At 42.3% G+C, this 19,680-nt stretch overlaps 1 protein-coding gene across 3 annotated transcripts in view; it reads left to right on the forward strand.

Moving 5' to 3' along the window:
- PLCE1 (phospholipase C epsilon 1) overlaps window positions 1-16,656 on the forward strand; it is a 135,140-nt gene extending 118,484 nt beyond the window's left edge. For all 3 annotated transcript variants that reach the window (XM_081189545.1, XM_081189544.1, XM_081189546.1), the window contains 10 exons: window positions 1,411-1,704; window positions 3,021-3,184; window positions 3,696-3,957; window positions 5,961-6,079; window positions 8,423-8,551; window positions 9,415-9,624; window positions 11,979-12,140; window positions 12,990-13,208; window positions 13,672-13,872; window positions 15,463-16,656. In XM_081189545.1, the coding sequence (XP_081045671.1) occupies window positions 1,411-1,704; window positions 3,021-3,184; window positions 3,696-3,957; window positions 5,961-6,079; window positions 8,423-8,551; window positions 9,415-9,624; window positions 11,979-12,140; window positions 12,990-13,208; window positions 13,672-13,851 (1,739 nt within the window). In that variant the 3' untranslated portion in view covers window positions 13,852-13,872; window positions 15,463-16,656. The remainder of the gene's footprint in view (window positions 1-1,410; window positions 1,705-3,020; window positions 3,185-3,695; window positions 3,958-5,960; window positions 6,080-8,422; window positions 8,552-9,414; window positions 9,625-11,978; window positions 12,141-12,989; window positions 13,209-13,671; window positions 13,873-15,462) is intronic.
- Window positions 16,657-19,680: the final 3,024 nt, after the last annotated feature.

A 19,680-nucleotide genomic window follows, 5' to 3' on the forward strand; every position in this document is an offset into this window, starting at 1 on the left:
ATCCCCTAACCAAGATGAAAAAACTGGTAGTGTGCTGTGAACTCTGGACTCCTGCATTCTCCCCTCCATTTCTTCTAGTCTGAATTCCTCTTTTACATTGTCTCCATTTGCATATAATGCTAAGCCAAACCATGGCCTAGCATGAACACACAAGCATGCAGACTCCCCGAGAAATGCTCCTCCTATAGTCCAGTTGCTGCTGCTGCTGCTAGTGAAGCCATGGTTTGGCTTTGCATGCTGTTAAAATCCAGGCTTGTAGTTTCTCTCACTCCAGACAATGGAGTCATCATGTCTACACTAACACCTACCACATTTTTCAAATCCATTACAAATTAAGTGGGAGGACCTTGTTAACACTGACCATGTTTAAGGCAAACAGAGTGGTATATTTGCTCTAGGTAGGAGATAAGAGTGGAATAGGAAGTACACAATCCTGCAGCCCGCTCCAAATTTCTAATCCACGGTTCAGAAATTAGCAACTTCACATCTGTCTGAATTCTGTGTCTGCACTGAGATTCGTTCATTATTGCACTGCTTTAATTTTTTGAGCATGCCTGTGCAAGTTTATTTTAAATTATTAGGTTTATATTACACCTTCCTTCCATCACTGAACTCTGGGCAGCGTATATAGGGTTTTCAGAAAATCTTGCCTCCAGACCTGCTTAGCTTCCACAAGGTTGCTGCACTATTCCTTCAGATCATGTTGTTAGGAACATGGTAGTTATCTTCTACTAATGCTTACCTCATTACTGTTACCAATATATAGGAATGGAAGAAAATCTTTTTTCCCCCCTAAGTTAAGTCACAGAGAAGAAAACTAGACCTCCTGTTGTAGTTTATTTGAAGATTCATCTGCAGTATTTCCAAATTATGAAGCCATAGCTCTTGTTTTTAAACTGGGTTTTCCTCTGAGGAACAGAATTCCCTGCAGAGAAGTCTTTAGAGTTCTGGTGATGCATAAGATTTCCTTACTATTGTGGCCATGCATGCATTTGTTTCCTATTAGTATACAGTGGTGCCCCGCAAGACGAATGCCTCGCAAGACGGAAAACTCGCTAGACGAAAGAGTTTTCCGTTTTGGAGGTGCTTCGCAAAACGAATCTCCTATGGGCTTGCTTCGCAAGACGATAATGTCTTGCGAGTTCCTGCCGTTTCCCCCCTCCCCCCTTTTTCTAAGCCGCTAAGCCGCTTATCAGCTGATCCGATAAGCCGCTAAAAGCCACTAATAGCGCTAATCCGCTAATCTGTCAATGGGCTTGCTTCGCAAGACGGAAAAACCGCTAGACGAAGAGAATCACAGAATGGATTCTTTTCGTCTTGCGAGGCACCACTGTATTCTTCTTGGGGATGAGGGGAAGACAAGGTGGTGTTACCAGAATGTGCAACTGTAACTTGTATTTGTTTTTTTAGGTGCCTTTGATAGCGCACGGCAGATCTGGGAAGAGCCCTTTTCACCTGCTCTTAGCCCAACAACTTCTCTCAGTTCTATAATAAGGACACCTAGGTGTTACCATATCTCCTCTTTGAATGAAAATGCTGCCAAGCGCTTGTGCAGGCGATATTCTCAGAAGCTGATACAACATACCACCTGCCAGCTGCTGAGGACATACCCGGCCGCTACTCGCATTGACTCATCCAATCCTCATCCCCTTCTGTTCTGGTTACATGGGGTACAGCTGGTGGCACTCAACTACCAAACGGATGGTAGGGGCGCACTCATTCCTTAAAAACATATGTGCGCTTGAAACATTACAAGAAAACCATTCCCTTTTTGGTTGTATCTTGCATTTCCTTGCTTGGCATTTTTATAGATGTAAAATGAATATACATTGGAGGTACTCAGGTTTCACAGAAATAATGGTGGCTTCAAACAATGCCACATGCATCCACTAAAATGCACGCGTCATTCTGTAACAAATAATAATAATTATTTATTTATACCCCGCCCATCTGGCTGAGTTTCCCCAGCCACTTTGGGCGGCTCCCTATCGAGTGTTAAAAACAATACAGCATTAAATATTAAAAACTTCCCTAAACAGGGCTGCCTTCAGATGTCTTTTAAAGATAAGATAGCTGCTTATTTCCTTGACATCTGACAGGAGGACGTTCCACAGGGCAGGCACCACTACCGAGAAGGCCCTCTGTCTGGTTCCCTGTAACCTCACTTCTCACAATGAGGGAACCGCCAGAAGGCCCTTGGAGCTGGACCTCAGTGTCTGGGCTAAATGATGGGGGTGGAGATGCTCCCTTCAGGTATACAGGACTGATGTTTCTAGATTTTGGAGCGGCCATTGCTGGTTTTAGATACTGTCATATCTAGACTGTGTATCACTGCAGCTTCTTGGCCAGCCATGTGAGTGATAATAACACTAGGCCAAATGTGGCTTAGTGCAAACACGTTTGTTTGTGAGTTTGTTTGTGAGTGCCCAGAGAACAGAATGTGCCTACTGCATTCCTTCCTCAGTCCTCTTGCTGCTGTGAGCTAAGCCATGGTTTGGCTTCGTATGTTATCCAAAACTGGACTTGTCTTTTGTCTTGCCTCGGACAAACCATGTGCTGCTACCAATGGGTTTGCAGCTTGTGGTTTGCCTGAAGGAGACAAACCAGGAGCCCAAATTCAGATGACATGTTAAGCCAAACCTCTGCTTAGCTCACAGCAGCAGCAGCAGCAGCAGGACTGGTGGAGGAATGCAGCAGCAGCAATCTCCTTTTTGGGAATGCTTGCATGCTTTCACTAAGCCATGGTTTTGCTTGATGTTATTGTGAAAAACCTAATTGTGTGAAAGAGCCCTTAACTGCATAGTAATCTGTTTTTGTGAACTATTTCTATTTCTTCAAAGCTCTTATAGTTTGATTAGTTAGTTTTTCAGTTTTACCATTGCCTTTTGGCAATTAATCGAAGCCAACTGTACATGCCCAGAATGAAACGGCACGCTTTGAAATCACCATGTTCTTTTAAAAATGCATTATCTTACATTCAAGTCTTAGCAATGTTAACACTTTGAATGCTTTACCTATAGATCTCCCTCTTCACCTAAATGCAGCAATGTTTGAAGCAAATGGTGGCTGTGGGTATGTTATGAAGCCACCTGTTTTGTGGGATAAGAACTGTCCAATGTATCAACACTTTTGCCCTTTAGAACGAGATTTGGACAATATGGAGCCAGCTATTTATTCACTCACAGTAAGTGAAAACTCATATTAATCTTTTAATAAGCCTAACACAACCAGTTAACTCTATACATGACATAATTTTGTTTAATATGTGGCTTCTCATTTTTATTACTGGTATTGCTAGTAAGATAGCTACAATTAAATGTGGGACCAAGGAGAGGGAAGGAGACAATCGTCAGTTGTTACAAAACTTTCAACTTGATGCAGCACAGAAAGTGCATGTCACTTTTTAGACGCATATTTTTGGATTTGATGCTGGGTGGGGGACATCTGGCCTCAAAGAGTGTGGCAGTTTTCCACTTGGGTCCTTGCCCAGAAGCAGCTGCTGTTCTGCATAAGAATAAGCAAGTAGCAATTACAAGACTGCCATTTCAGTTTTAGTTATGTATATTACTACTTATTGTTACTTCTGAAACCAGTTTTTAAGTAATTTGTTCTTTAAAGCATAAGCACTCTTCAGTCTGAGAGAGTTGATTAAAACAACAACAGCCCTGTTTTCATTCTGGGCCTTTGTTTTCCAGATTGTGTCTGGACAGAATGTTTGTCCTAGCAACAGCACAGGAAGCCCCTGCATTGAAGTGGATGTGCTTGGGATTCCGCTGGATAGCTGCCATTTCCGCACTAAGCCCATTCATCGCAATACTCTCAACCCCATGTGGAATGAACAGTTCCTTTTCCGGATTCACTTTGAAGACCTAGTCTTCCTTCGTTTTGCAGTTGTTGAAAACAATTCTTCAGCTGTGATGGCTCAAAGAATCATTCCGCTGAAGGCTTTAAAAAGAGGTAAATTGAAGTTTGTATGCAGGGCCCAGACGGAGCTGCTGAGTACTTAGGGCTGTGATACACAACAAACATTTTTGCATGTAGGGCTGACCACACATTGTGGTTAGGAAAATTAGTGTGTGCACCATCTGAGTAACTGTTAACTGCAGCACTCCCTCCTTTGCTCCTCCCTTCCTGCAGCGGGGAAACAAACCACTGAGTGACTTGCTTATGTGCGAACCAATGTGTGTGGTTTGTTTTTTCCGCAAGCAAACCACAGTCAGAAACCCAGGTTTGTTCTTGATATCCCGCTCATAGTTCATAGTTTGTTTGATAGAAGCAACCCAACAAGTGCTGGATCATATATAATGCTTACCCAGCTGCTCTCGTGTTTTGTTTCCTCGCTTTAGGGAGGGAGGGGTGAAGCAGGGGCTGCTTTGGCTGCATGCATGCACAACTTGCTAAAACTGACTCTTATTTAAATCATTTATTTCATAAAATTTATATATGGGTTGATTGTAAAAAAAAACCTTCAAAGCAGTTTACAAAAGGACAAAACAAGAAAATGAGGGGGGGGGATCATAGCCAGTACCGTATTTTTCGCTCTATAAGACGCACCCGACCATAACACGCACATAGTTTTTAGAGGAGGAAAATCCGTAGGCATGCCACCAGTAGGCATTCCCTCCATAACACGCACAGACATTTTCCCTTACTTTTTAGGAGGAAAAAAGTGAGTGTTATGGTGCAAAAAATACGGTACTTTAAAACATGCAAAAGTAAAAATACTAAAACAGATTAAAAATTAACTCAACTTTCTAAGCATCTTAATGTATGATGTTTAAAAAATTATGTTGGGTTTTGTTTTCTTAATAATTGCCTACACCTCAGAAAGAGAGGTGCCGGGATCTATTATGGTTTTCCAATGTGTTTCTGTAAGTCTCAAGACACATACCTTAGCTCAGACCTTCAGGAAAGCCTAATTGTTTCTAGGTCAGATACACTAGCGCTATGTTTTACTGCTCTAAGATGATAGTCGAAAGCATTGATTGAGGTTGTAAATTACTTTTATTAAATGTACTGTTTTAACTATTATTTGTATGCGCTGCCCTGAGGTTCTAACAGATGGTTAAGGAAATGAACCCACACCCCTGCTTCAGCAGAAGTGTATTGTTTAAAAAAGAGACCTTCAGCACTAGTGTTTTAGGAGGGACACGGTGTGTTTGTGAATGGACTTCTCAGACTCCAGGCTTTTCTGGTATTACACCTGTTGGTGTATGTGTATAGACAGAACATGCTGAACCTCAGTAAGTGTGTTGAAATCTTAGCTAACAGGCAATTAGTTCCAAAATATCCTAACAGCTGCCGCTTGTCATCTTTCACCAGACCTTTGTGCAAGTGGACCCTCTACAGCACAGGCAGGTGTCTACAATATTTGTGCAATCTTTAGGCAAGTTTTAGCATGTCCAAATAAATATGTATATAAGCTGGTATCCAGCTCAAAATTTTCAGTGAAGCAGCATCGATTGCAATGGCCATTTGAAATACCTTGGTGCTTCTGTAATGTAAGGGGGCAAATGTCTTATGAAGGTAAATCACTCAAAACAATTTTTATTAGACCAGAAAACCTGTGCTAATATATTTCAGTTTTTCGCCCACCTAATACAGCTTGTTTTGAGCAGGTTGATAGTACATTCCAGGAAGCAGGCCCCTATATGCTACTTGAGTTCTCACAGGAACTGCTACAGTAGCCCTCCATGTGGCTTGGGGAGCTGTGTTTCAAAACAAAATAGCGCAATGTCCTGGTATGCACTCATAAGCCCTTGTCTACTCGCAGAGCTTCTCTGGAGTGTAGCCAATAGATATTTTATGAAAGAGGAAATGACAAGTATCCTTACACTTCAGGGACAGTTAAGTGGCTACTGTTACATTTGTCTCTGCAACGTACGTAACCTATGAACATGTAGTCTATTTGACTGGCTTATTCTCCCACCTCCCAATTTTGTGTTACTATCTTGTTTAAGGATACAGGCATCTGCAGCTACGAAGCCTGCACAATGAAGCACTAGAAATCTCGAGTTTGTTTATTAACAGCCGAAGAATGGAAGAGAATCCTTCTGGAAACATGGTGCCTGCTTCTTTGGTAATTTATTTCTAATAGATTTGTCAGCATGCTCTCCTGGTCAATGTAGAAGATTCTTCCAGGAAGGCAAAGGATGCTTTGGTTCCTGCATTGTGAAAAATGAGAATGCTCGGGGGGGGGGCAGTATCTCCTGAGGAATAGTGTCCATGTAAATCAGACTACAGTGCTGAATTTCCATGTGTCTTTGAATGTTCAAAAATGTTGCACCCATTGAGTAAAAGCTATCATAATAAATCAACATGCTACCTGTACTGTGCTTCTTCAGAAGGATGACAGCAGCATAGGAGATGAATATAATTGTACAGCTATAGTATAAGCATAGGAATAGATCTTAATGCAGGATATCATTCAGATAAGCAAGTCCAAAACCCACAAGATATGGAAATGAACTTGCTGCATTTCTCACCCCCATGCTCCCTTCTGCTCTTATGGCTTGGAGCAGAAGCTGGATTTACAGTGGTCTGCCTGGCCAGTCTTTACGTCAGTCAGGAAGCCCCTCCTTGTTTTCGAGAGGGCCTGGTTCAATGTCAGTCACAGAGGAAACTCCTCCTCCTGGGAATACCCTCTAGCTCTACAATTCTGTGATGCGATGATCAGTTCAGGAACAATGGTGGGGGAACCAGAGCTGTACAGCCACCCCTTTTTTCAGTTATGCAGTGGTACCTCGAGTTACATATGCTTCAGGTTACATACACTTCAGGTTACACACTCCACTAACCCAGAAATAGTGCTTCAGGTTAAGAACTTTGGATGAGAACAGAAATCGTGCTCTGGTGGCGTGGCGGCAGCAGGAGGCCCCATTAGCTAAAGTGGTGCTTCAGGTTAAGAACAGTTTCAGGTTAAGAACGGACCTCTGGAACGAATTAAGTACTTAACCCGAGGTACCACTGTATTTATATTCAGCTTTAGGCTTCATATTTATTTATTCTGTTGAGTGTAATAAACCTTTGTAAGCTTAACTTGAAATTTATGTTTAAAGAACAGTGGATTCCACTGTTGTCAGGTTGGACAGTTGTACTCATTAGGATGTCTGCTTGATAGTTAAGGGCTCAGTTATGGGCAAAGACACACATGCAGTTTTGCAATGGCACGAGCCAAATGGACATCTCTTCCCTCTGTGAACTGACCCATCATCTGCACACTGCATTGCACTAATTGTTGCCTAGACTGCCAGGTCTGTAAGTGCCTCCCCTGTTGCTATCCTTTATGGAGCTACAGCTCCAAAGTTACTTGACTCCTAGCAGCTGTTATGCCACTGAATCCCCTTTTGGTTTTCCTTACTTGCACATCTGCAAGGTTGGAACATGCCTTCATTCTCCACTTTAATTCAAGTAAGTTAATGAAAACATGAAAGAGCTGGACCAGACATTGTGACCTGTGGAACACTACAAGGTACCTCTGAACCTGCAGTATGATGGTGAGCCGTCTTCTGAATGGGGTTTAGTCCAGCCTACAAGACCATATTCTTGTTCACACACATATCCTGCGCTTTCTTAAAAGGATGTTCTTTGCAACACCCCTGGCTGAAATCTAGCTATAGCAGGTGTGCTCTGTTTAATCCCAATGTTTCCTCTTCAGCAAAAGAAGTGAGAAATGCAGTCTAGCAAAGGAAAGCATTTATAAGTTCAGTTCAGTTGAAGAGTTCAGCATATTCTTTTATTCTAATGGTGAAATCAATGGGCTTTAGTTAAGCATAACTTTGTCTGGATCATGACACAAGTTCTTACAGAAACTCCAATGACTGTGGTCTGTCTGTTTTCCTCTAGCCCTTACTGTTAAGCAGACAATTCTATTTGTTTATCTCCTGTCTCCTGGAACCTTGCCTATTCTCCATGAGTTATCGATATGAGAAATTTATTCAGCTCTACTAATTTGAATTAATTAAGTTTATTTAGCTGTTCTGTCCTTTGTTCACCCTCATTTATTTTTATTACTGCTACTGAGTCATCGCTTATTTTATTTATATAGACAAAATCAAAGTAGCTGTTGTGTATCTCGGTCTTCCTTTTGCCCACTCTTTCTCCATTCAGTAGTACATTGTGTCCAGCACATTGTTTCAGAAGCTTGGCGCAGAGGCTTACCCTCAAGCTTTTCCTGGCTGTGTCTTTAAATTGATATTATTCGAAGACAGGCTATTAGACCACAAGGAAGCTAGCTAATGGCCATCTGTGATCATTTTTCATAACTCAAAGTTTTCTGCATCCATTTGCTATCTTTCTTATTCTTCCTAATGTTTCAGATATCCTGTGGCCATGTTTGTGGTGGATGAACTTGTTACTTATTGCATTGGTTAAATCATGAAATAGTAAATAAGTGTTAAAGATGCATGTTTATTTTAAACAGCGGTTCAGTACTGCAGAGAGGAGAGAAGCTGCAGTGTACAAAGTCACTATACACGGAGTTCCAGGACCAGAACCTTTCACGCTTTTTACGATAAGGCAAGGAACCACAGCAGCTCAGCTTCTGCATCAAGTAAGCCTGCACTTTTGAGATGTTCAGGACTCAAATCTTTAGTAACCAACCATGTGCTGTGTAACTCGCTCCCTAAGATTTCTGTTGGATTTGGGCAGCCTAAGCCCCAAAATAACTAAGCCCAATTTACTGATATGGAGACATGCAAAAGCTTACTGACAAACACAGATCCTATCCTAACTTCCTTAGTTACTGGAGCTTTGCAGGCAAAGAGGCTTGTTTGTTGCCAAAAACATTTGTAATGCTGAAACAGTGGAGCTAAAGCATTTCAGGTACAGAATGATCCAGATCCCACAAGCACAGGCTGAAAGTGAATTGCACTGACAGTCATAAAGCTTTTGCTGTTATTATTATGAAGTTTTGCTTGGACAGCATGTTCTGTATTAGAAATATGTCTATTAAGGAGGAAGGGGGCTGCTTTCTGAACGATGGGCCAAGCTGGTTGCCCTTGTCATAGGGGCCAGGCTTTTCTGCATAATGTCTTTTTCTCAAACATCATTGAAATGCAGAAGAAAAGTTAAAAGGGCTAAGTTCATGAGTGGAAAAACCTCCAGCTGATTATCTCAGCGGAGGCTGTTTTCCAGCAGTGGGAAAATGCTCTACTGTCTTGGGAATTTGAATAAACTGTCTGGCAAGCCAAGCTGGACAGAAATAAGATTAAACAGCAGTTGCCTCTGCTGAAATAGTCAGCTACCCAGATAGTACATAGCCCCAGGAAAGACATTTTCAATGGCTAGCAATACAGCAAAAGCATATTTTGTACACAAGATAAATCGATCATAAAGGGTTTTTTGTTGTCAACACAATCAGCTTACTGAACATGCAACTTCTGCCATTCTAATTATTAACATGTTTTTGCTTAGATTTTGGCGACTACAAAAGGTATTGGACAGTATCCCACAGACTATTTTTTGATGGAGGAGAAATGCTTTATATCTAAAGAAAGAAATGAGTACAGGAAGCCACCATTCCAAAGAGTGCTCAGTCCCGAGGAAGAGATTGTCCAGCTTTTGAACAGCTGGTTCCCAGAAGAAGGCTACGTCGGAAGAATTATCTTTAAAACCCGCGAGGAAGTGAGTCTATTTGCCTTGACATATATTGCTTGCTGATAGTATCAAGAGGGTGACAAAAAGAACATATTCATTGCTTGGCTTCCTGGAACTTGTTCTTGTTGACATAGAGCATTAGGAAAGGAAGTAATACAGAAAAGCCCAGCAGTGTTTAATGGTGTATTATTATTTTTTTACAACGCACCACTGAAAAGATGGCTTGTTGAAACACTTACATACATGAACTCATCCTAAGGGCAATTATTTTACATTATTTATTTATAGGTAGATCTATACAGTAAGCTTTACGTATGCTTAATTAGGAAAGACAATGTATAGAAAGGGATCAGCAGCAGCAGGGGGGGGAAAGCCCTGTGAATAGTTGCACATACAGTGGTACCTCGGGTCACATACGCTTCAGGTTACATACGCTTCAGGTTACAGACTCCGCTAACCCAGAAAGAAATAGTAACTCAGGTTAAGAACTTTGCTTCAGGATGAGAACAGAAATCGTGCTCTGGCGGCGTGGCAGCAGCAAGAGTCCCCATTAGCTAAAGTGGTCTTCAGGTTAAGAACAGTTTCAGGTTAAGAATGGACCTCCGGAACGAATTAAGTACTTAACCCGAGGTACCACTGTATTTGTGCTAGCATTGGTGCTTAGGCGTGATGAATTTTGACTGGATTGTGCCCAAAGTGCCATCAAAGCTTGATTAAACAACTGAGATTTATCCAAATTATAAAAGGAATGTGAAAAGAAGAGATCCTCAAATTTCAGTGTCAATCTGTGTAGACTTGGAAGCTTTGGCAGGATGAGTGCAACTCACAGACTTTTGTTAACCTTGGTTTAGTGGAGGGCTCGAGAAAATATTGTGTGCCTTTTTAATAATGGCTCTGGTGAAGCGCATTCTAGTCCATGTGTCTTAATGAAATTGATTACCCTTTAAGGTGCTATAATGAGGAGAGATGGATAAGGAACTGGAGAGTGTAGGCAGAGGGCAAGGGTGTGAAACATCAGCCACAAGTCATGCAGTTTGGCCGTCCAAACACATTTTAATAGCATTGTGAACCAATGAACCTGCTAAACTAACCAATACTGAATCCTAGATGTATCGATTCAGCTAAGGGGAACCTGTGCGGCCCCCACCAGATGATGTTGGACTCCAACTCCCAGTAGCCCCACCCAGCACGGCCAGTGATGTTGAGAGGTGGATTCTGACAATATCTGGGGAACCACAGGCTCTCCATCCCTGAAATAAGGCTTACTGCAGGTGTATGTTACTAAATTTAGATACAGTACTAGTAAGGATGTAGAGTATTCTGCTGGCCTAGACAATACTAAAGATTTGCTCGTACACTGATGGATAGAAAGTGGGTTTTTTGCCTGTTGACAATAGGAGTTGAACTGACCTGGATTATACTCTGGCTTGTGATGAAAGATTCCTGTGATGGTTTCACTCCGAAACCCAAGCGCAACATGCCACTGCCCAGCTGATTACCGTATTTTTCGCCCCACAGGGCGCCCCGCCCCGTAGGACGCACCTAGGTTTTTTTTTGGGGGGGGGGAATAAAGAAAAAAAAGATATTTCCCCCCCCCCAGGTGCAGGGGAAGCCCGAGCTTCCCCCGACCCCAGCCCGATATCCACACGCCTAGGGAGACCGGCGGGAAGTCGCGCCAGTCTCCCCAGGCTTGCAGAGAGCTGCGCGAAGCCTGGGCGAGCTTTTCATCGCGCCCCAGGCTTCGAAATGCAGGCAGCTCTGCGCAGCCCTCAGGAGCCCGGCGTGACTTCCCGCCGGGCTCCCTAGGGTTGCACAGAGCTTCCTGAAGCCTGGAGAGCGAGAGGGGTCGGTGCGCACCGACCCCTCTCGCTCTCCAGGCTTCAGCGAAAGCCTGCATTCGCCCCATAGGACGCACACACATTTCCCCTTCATTTTTGGAGGGGGAAAAGTGCGTCCTATAGGGCAAAAAGTACGGTATGCTTTCTGGTGGCATACTGGTTGTGTAGTAAGATCCATTGCAACATAGGCAGACTACAGTGAGGATCAGGCCACCCCACATAAACCACTCCCTCTGTGCAGGTGTGTTTAAACAACAATGGGCCTTCTGAATTTTCTCATTTGGACAGCACAGGGAAGAAGAGTATGCTTTTCAGTGACACAATTGGGAAGAAAGAGAAAAGTCCCTCCAGTTATTTTAGTACTCATGCAACTAGGTGCACAACTGCCATTCCCTTGCCATCAAAGCTTGATTCTTCTTGCTTTTTCACAACACGTTAAGTCTGAAAACAAGGAACGAATACCACAATTTTAGTTTTCAAAGAAGCTACCTCCACATTTCCTTAAGCAACAGGTTTTTGCATGTTTTTGATGTTTTTCTATAGAACTTAAACAACAGAAATCTTTTTCTGGAGGAGAAAGATGATGCAACTGCTAGCTCTGAGGATGACAGCTTTTTTGTTCAAGTTCATGACGTTTCCCCAGAGCAACCTCGTACAGTCATCAAAGCATCTCGCTTCAGTACAGCCCAGGATGTCATCCAACAGGTAGGATGTCCTAATTCATTTTCCCCTCACTTGCTGAGAGTTACACCTGTCTCTTGCAGAAAGAACAGCAGAATATCATGTCAAAAAGATGGATTGTCCCTACTGGCTGTCACTGCTAACACACTTCTGCCCACAGGACTAGGTTTTAAATGTGTTTTGGCCTGTAAATGATTTAGGTTAGACCAGGGGTCAGCAAACCTTTTCAGCAGGGGGCCAGTCCACTGTCCCTCAGACCTTGTGGGGGGGGGGTGGACTATTTTTTTTTTGGGGGGGTAAAATAATTCCTATGCCCCACAAATAACCCAGTAAAAGGTAAAGGGACCCCTGACCAGTCCAGTTGTGACCGACTCTGGGGTTGCGGCGCTGATCTCGCTTTATTGGCTGAGGGAGCCGGCGTACAGCTTCCGGATCATGTGGCCATCATGACTAAGCCGCTTCTGGCGAACCAGAGGAGCGCACGGAAATGCCGTTTACCTTCCCGCCAGAGCGGTACCTATTTATCTACTTGCACTTTGACATGCTTTTGAACTGCTGCATTTTAAATAAAAGCACACATTCTACTCATGTAAAAACAAAAACACGCTGATTCCCGGATCGTCCACGGGCCAGACTGAGAAGGCGATTGGGCCGCATCCTTAGTAGGCAAACTAAAGCCCAGGGGCCGGATGTGGCTCAATCTCCTTCTCAGTCTGGCCTCTGGGCCTTCGTTTGCCTACCCATGGGTTAGACGAAATGTACATCCAGCAAATGAATGATTTATCCCTTCTGTTTGTGCAAGGTGAGATCTGCCTTAGAAGTGAATGGTAACTAAATAGCATTTGGCTTTGCATTTTAATTTTCTTTTAACAGACTTTATGCAAGGCTAAGTATTCCTACAGTATTCTGAACCACCCCAACCCAAGTGATTATGTTCTCTTGGAGGAAGTGACAAAGGAGGCAGCAAACAAGAAGTCTTCTACACCCAAAATGTCTCGGAGGATCCTTGCCGACCAAGAGTGTGTGTTTCAAGCTCAAAACAGGTGGAAGGGAGCTGGAAAATTTATCCTTAAGCTTAAAGAACAAGTCCAAGTAAGTAAATTGTTCCACTAAATTTGTATAAACTTTGCTGTTCTATAAAGCTCTGCAAATTAGAAAATGAACATACTACCATCTCTAGCAAAAATGGCAAAAGGAGTTTATATTCATTCTTTGGGCAGAAGATTCATAGCAAATCCTTTAAATTGGCATTTAATAGCTTTGGATTATCAAGATATTTGTTAGAACTGAAGGCAATTCAATTCTTCAGGATGTAGTTGAATATTCATCTCATTCTGTGGAAGTTTACCCATGAGAAAGTTTCACTATGGAAGGAAGGGGGGGGAGGTAGGGCAAAGTCACCATGTGATGACATTTTCCTGCCATAAATGATATAATAGAGGATTGACATGGAACTGTTCTTTTGTGCAGAACTGTTCACCCCACAAGCCCAGCTAACACTGACAATGTTTTTGCAACTTGGTTATTTTGGTTCCCTGGCTTTTTCTTTTCATAGGCAGGCCGAGATGATAAAAGAAAAGGTATTTCATTTGCTAATGAGTTTAAGAAATTAACTAAATCAAGTAAGCAGTACAGGGGCTTTATAACCACATCTCTACAAACGTCTTCAGAGGGTCTGCAAAGTAAAGATGACAAGACTGCATGCAGTTTGACTTACAGCGACACGATGGAATAACCTCCAGAGATTTGTATTCAGGTAGGACATGTTGGCAGTGATCTAAATAACATAGTGTACTTATATACCAATTTAAACTACATAAGCATTGCTAAGCTTGCAATTACCCAAGTAATAAACTCCTGATAATTTTTTTTAAAATGCTGAGAAGCCTTCCTTAAAATAGCCTTGTCTTTTATAATCAGTGATGAAGTAGGGGAATGGTTTAGTTAACAAATTAAGTGATAACACAGATTTCCCTTTCATTTTTGCTGTTCCAGCTAGATACCCTGTGAGAGAGAAGGGAAAAAACTGGTAGACTTTTATTGCCATCAAGTTAAATTTAGGATGCATCCAGATGGCAACTTCTCACGCTCCCAGCTGAGCATAATCCCCAAAAACGGCTTTTCCAGACGAGCAGTCTACGTGTGCTTGCTTCTAATTTGTTGCATGGGATCAAGATACTTTCCGTTGAGCAAGTGCTTCTGGTTCAAGGACAGATCTGCCTGTGTAGTTGTGATTGTCACAGGAACTTTACTGTGCAGGTCACCATGGTTGGTGAGTTTCCTACACCTGTAACAGTAGCATCTTGTACCACCAATGCAGTTTACTAGGTTTACTTGTAGAGGAGCTGAAAGATGGTTTATTGTGAACAAGCTGTGCTGATGCAGGCTGCTTCGAAGTTCCCATGGCACTCCCCCCCCCCTTCTGGTGCTTGGTGAATAAAGCAAGCCAGGCTGCCTTCTTCAAACACAGGCTTGTGGTTTATTTCCTCCAAACAAGCAACAATTGTGAACCTAGGTTTGGAAGATGCAGAGTTGGGAACTTTTGAGCAGTGTGCATTATTCACACTAAACCATCATGTTAGGCTATCTTTAATGTGACATTAAAATGGGGCAATCAGATATGAAATCTATGAGAGGTTCTCCTGTTAATCAGTAATTCCAAGGAAATGCTATTTTCTGAACTACCGTATTTTTCGCTCTGTAGGACACACTTTCCCCCTCCAAAAATGAAGGGGAAATGTGTGTGCACCCTATGGGGCGAATGCAGGCTTTCGCTGAAGCCTGGAGAGCGAGAGGGGTCAGTGCTCACCGACCCCTCTCGCTCTCCAGGCTTCAGGCAGCTATCCGCAAGCCTTCGGAGCGCGGCGGGAGTTCCTGCTGGGCTCAGAAGGCTTGCTGATAGCAGCAAGCTCTGGGACCGAAGGCGAGGTTGCACGCAACCTCGCCGCCGCTCCCGGACCCATTCTGGGGGCTGGGGTTGGGGAAGCTCGGACTTCCCCCGCCCCAGCCCCGCGGCTAAAGAAGCAGCCAAGACAGCCAGGGGGATGGATCCCGCTCGCTGTCTTGGCTTCTTTGCTCTTTGGGGCTGGGGGGGAAATAATTTTTTTTTTCTCTCCCCCCCCCCCCCTAAAAACTAGGTGCGCCCTATGGAGCGAAAAATACGGTAATTTAATGACAACAGCGTAAGAGCTTCCCACTTAAGGGGAGAAATTTAAGCAATAGAACCTCAGTACTTGCCTTTTGCTAGATTTTGTTCATTCAACATATGGCAGCAGTATTTAAGTGATTGCTCAAAATCTTTTTAAAAAATGTATTTAAACCTCTCTGCATTTCCTCCTGATTCTAGGAAATTACAAAGGCCTTAAATACAAGAGACAAAAGCTGCAGTGAAGTTGATAGAAAAGGACGATGGATTCACTCCCTCAGCTTCTTTGCGCAGTCTTGCTTTGGGAGGAGATAGGGGGTGTAACTGGAACGTGTCTAAATAAGAGACAAACCTTCGTACAGTGGAGCAAGTCACTGCTAAGGAACTGGCTGGCCCAGCTGAATCTCTGCTACCAGTGCAGGTGCCGTCTAGTTGCTGCTTCTGCTGGCAAGAGCCAAGTCTGTGAACAGTGAAGGAAGTTATATTTTTGAGGCTTTGGAAGAATACCCTGGAATCATTGGAGACTGTTCCTCCTTTTGTCTTCATATTCACTACCTTTGGACAAGAGGGAAAGTAAGCACCTTATATTGTCCATTGCAAGCAGAAATCTGCCTTTTTAGAAAAAAATAATTTAATTAGGCATCTTAAGGGAAAATGAAAGTTGAGGATGTTCTGTAGTGTGTTACATAACAATAATGCACTTTTTAAAAGCAGCTTCTAAACACACTTTTAGGTGGTTGTAGGCAGATAAAAAGTACATTGTAATTCATAGATTTCAGTACGGTGAATATAAAAGTTATGATTTGTCAGTGTACAGCTGTAAGTATACCTATTTTAATAGTGATACTGATTAGGAGCAACATTTCTTCATGCAATTTATTCTAGTTTTTGTTTTTTTAAAAAATGATTATTTATTTTAATATTCTAAGGTATGTGCCACTGTATAATGTATTTATCATGCCTTGCTTTACAGAAAATTATATGTGTATCTCTGTTTAGAGAAGATAAGCATTATAATGAGAAGTACATTCAGGAAACATAATCTGTATGTTCACTATCAATTCACTATTATAAAGGTGTTTTGAGAGAAATTAACAGCTTGAAGTTTTTTCTATATGAATTGTTAACGTCAAATATATATTCACTCTTGCCATAGCTGGCAGCCTTATTTAAGAAATTTAAACCTAAAGCATACTAGTGTGTTCATTTTCAGTATAAACCTTGCAATCTCTGTTTACATAAAAGTATTTGTAAAGATTTGTATATGTTTGCAAAACCATGGGCTTTTGTTGTTTTTATAAGGCCGTTAGCACTGGCTGTAACTTCCCTTCCTTTTGTTAATAATACAATTAAAGCAATTTAATACTACCCATATAAAGCATGCAAGAACTGAAATAGTAACTGGTTTTGACTGTCTTTTGATAATGATAGTACAAATTTTAAACTGTTCAAAAACAGGCTTTGTGGAACCTACATCAACACACCTGCTGTTCACCAGGATCATATTGTGAGAGTAAATCAAGAAAAGAGCCTGTTCAATTAACTGAAGTTCAAAGCAAAATGCTGAAAAACAATTTGAACCTGAATGGAATGCAGAGTCATAATCAGATTGGATGTTCTACAAAGCTTAATACTCATGGCTTGCAAAATGTAGCCATTCACCTCTAATCCCCACAAGGCCCCTTCACCTCAAAGATGCAGCCAGTAGGAAGCTAACATTAAGGAAAGCCAATTTAACTCCAAAAGTTTTTAAAAATTAGCTAAGGGGGCAGGAAGGTCAGGACTTAAATCCAGAAAAGACTATTGTTTGTTTATGTTTAGTCATAGGGCTTGGTAGAGGAATCATTTGTTATAAACAGAAAATAAATGCCTTACTGGCACAGCAAAAAACAACAACACAGCTGTATGTACATAGTGCCCTCCAGAGGCAAGACTCTAGATTGCAATTGTGTTGATCGGTCCCCACATGCCAGGGGTGGGCAGAACAACTAATGTGACTTCTGTGTTTCTACAGTGAGCAAGTTTCTTAACCCAGCCATCTCTATCCTCCCTCCAGGCAGGCAAAGAGGCCTGGACAGGTAACATTTGTCTCCCATCCCTGCTGTAAGCAGGTCATCCATCTCTTAGCCAAGAAAATGATGATGTTTTGATTACCACACTTTAAAAATGCCACAGTAACACTCATTTACCTTCTCATAGAAAAAACCAGGAGTAAGCTCCAAGTTCCCCACCACAGTGTGCCCATTCCGTCGAAAAAAACTAAAGAAAATTCCCACAATGCTAAGCAGGTTCACACTTGAAGCACAGAAGGAAAAAGCAGGTGAACAGTCCAACCCCCATCCCCACTAATTCTCCTGACCCACCACGCAGCCCAAAGCTCCCGAACAGAAACTTGGCAAGCCAAAGGCTTATACTGCCACAACAATGGCAAACCCATACCAACACAAGAAGTATAAGATAAAACTAGGGGACACCCAAATACTCTGGCTGACTCATCACCAGCAACACATCGTCTTAAATAACTCAGTAATCAAAGCAGCAGCCGCTAGGCCTCTGACCACCTTTGAGAAACTTCTGTTGACAAGAGAGGGAGACAGCAAGGTGATGGTATACACAATATACAAAATACTATTCCAAGACCCGACAAAATCCCTCACCAAAATCAAAGACTAATGGGAACATGGTATAGGTTGCAAAATCCTACCCAATGGTCTAAACCACTCTTTATAAATGGTACCTAACACCTCGGAAGCTGGTGCTGATACGCCAAGGAACCTCAAATAAATGCTGGAGAGATTGTATCACTACAGGCAAATACCTCCACGTGTGATGGGAATGCCCCCAAATCCAAACCTTTTGGACATCAAGTCCCACAAGAAACCTGGAAAATAACAAAACCGGTACTAGAAGCAACTCTAGAACTGGCCCTATTAAACTTCTTCCAAGGCAACAATGCACACTCACATTACGAAGAACTCATAAGCCACTTACTCTCAGCCGCTAGGAATGTCATAACTAGACACTGGTGGGATCTGTCAGGAGTGAACATGGACCACTGGAACCAAACTGTTTAGCTTTTCTAGTAGGGCAGTTTCCCAATCAACAAACTGACACTAACACGGGGACAAACAAAAGAAGATGCTTTCACCTCGGTATGGCTCCCTTTTATTACATATACAGCCCAGCAAGACAACATAAACCCCCCAATAGCATACAAATCAATATGGCTAACTTCACTGAACAACCCCTTACAACCTCACACACACAAGCAAAACTCACTGTAATCAACTGAATGCAACCAACCATGCTCTGGGCTCTGCAACCTCTCACACTGCCAAAACACACTAAGCAAAAGAACGAGATCATTCTCCCCTCTTCTCTCTCCCCCCCCCCCCCCCGCAACCTCACAATATGTATTACAATAGTGTCTTACACTGAATGTAACTGACCTATATAAAGGACTCTTAGAACCATATGTACCCTTGTTGTCTATGAAAATCCTTCAATAAAGACAATTTTTTTTAAAAAGCCTCAGTAAATGGAACACAGTGCTATCATATGACTTCTACACACCAACTTGAGTTCATAGCATTTAGACAAGCTCTAAAGCCACGGCTTGCCAGAAAAACTATGCCTCTGAAAACAGCAGACAGACCTAAACAGTCAATGTGAGATGTTTAACAGTAAGTACCATACATTTAAATTTGAAGCTACATGTTATATAAGGTCCTTTAGAGAGGAGGTGGTGGAATAAATCAAATTTAATCATAGAACTCCTTATGGATGACTAAGAAGGGTCTCTGGCTACCTAGAGAATTTCAAAAGGTGTTGCTTTTACTTTTTATTTACTTTTGCACACATTGTGCTTCTATTAGGAACATGATGGAAACTAGAGCCAAAAATCCCATCTAGAAATGCTTGGATAGCAGTACAGCCACCAATGTAAAAATCTGCTCCCAGGTGTTTAGAATAAAACCCAAGAATTATATGTACATCATATTTTTGTTCCCCACCATCACCTTCCACTTGTCTGTGGTACAGTGGCAATTTTTGGGGGTGTGACCAATACGGAGCAGTTGTTGTCAGTATTCCTACCTCCAGCAACAGTGAATTACTATCCCAAGAGTACTGTCATCTAAACAAGGTGTCTCAATAAATTAGTAAACATGGACTTCAATAGTTACATTCAAGCAGAGCAATCTAAACCCCTGATCTGCTGTACTGAAGGGAGTGTGGATGAAACAGAGGTGACCTACCTGCATTTCCCAAATGATGAGACTGCACTTGGATGTAAGCCCCAGAAAGTTCAATAGAGCTTGCTCTCAGGTAAGTGTGTAGTCTAGGATTGCAGGCTGACACTCAAATTGAGACCTAGATCACCAATATAACAAATGAAGAGCCAAAAGTTGTCAAACTTCT

Source organism: Podarcis bocagei (assembly GCF_964188305.1).
Source record: "Podarcis bocagei genome assembly, chromosome: 4".
Lineage (NCBI taxonomy): Eukaryota > Metazoa > Chordata > Lepidosauria > Squamata > Lacertidae > Podarcis > Podarcis bocagei.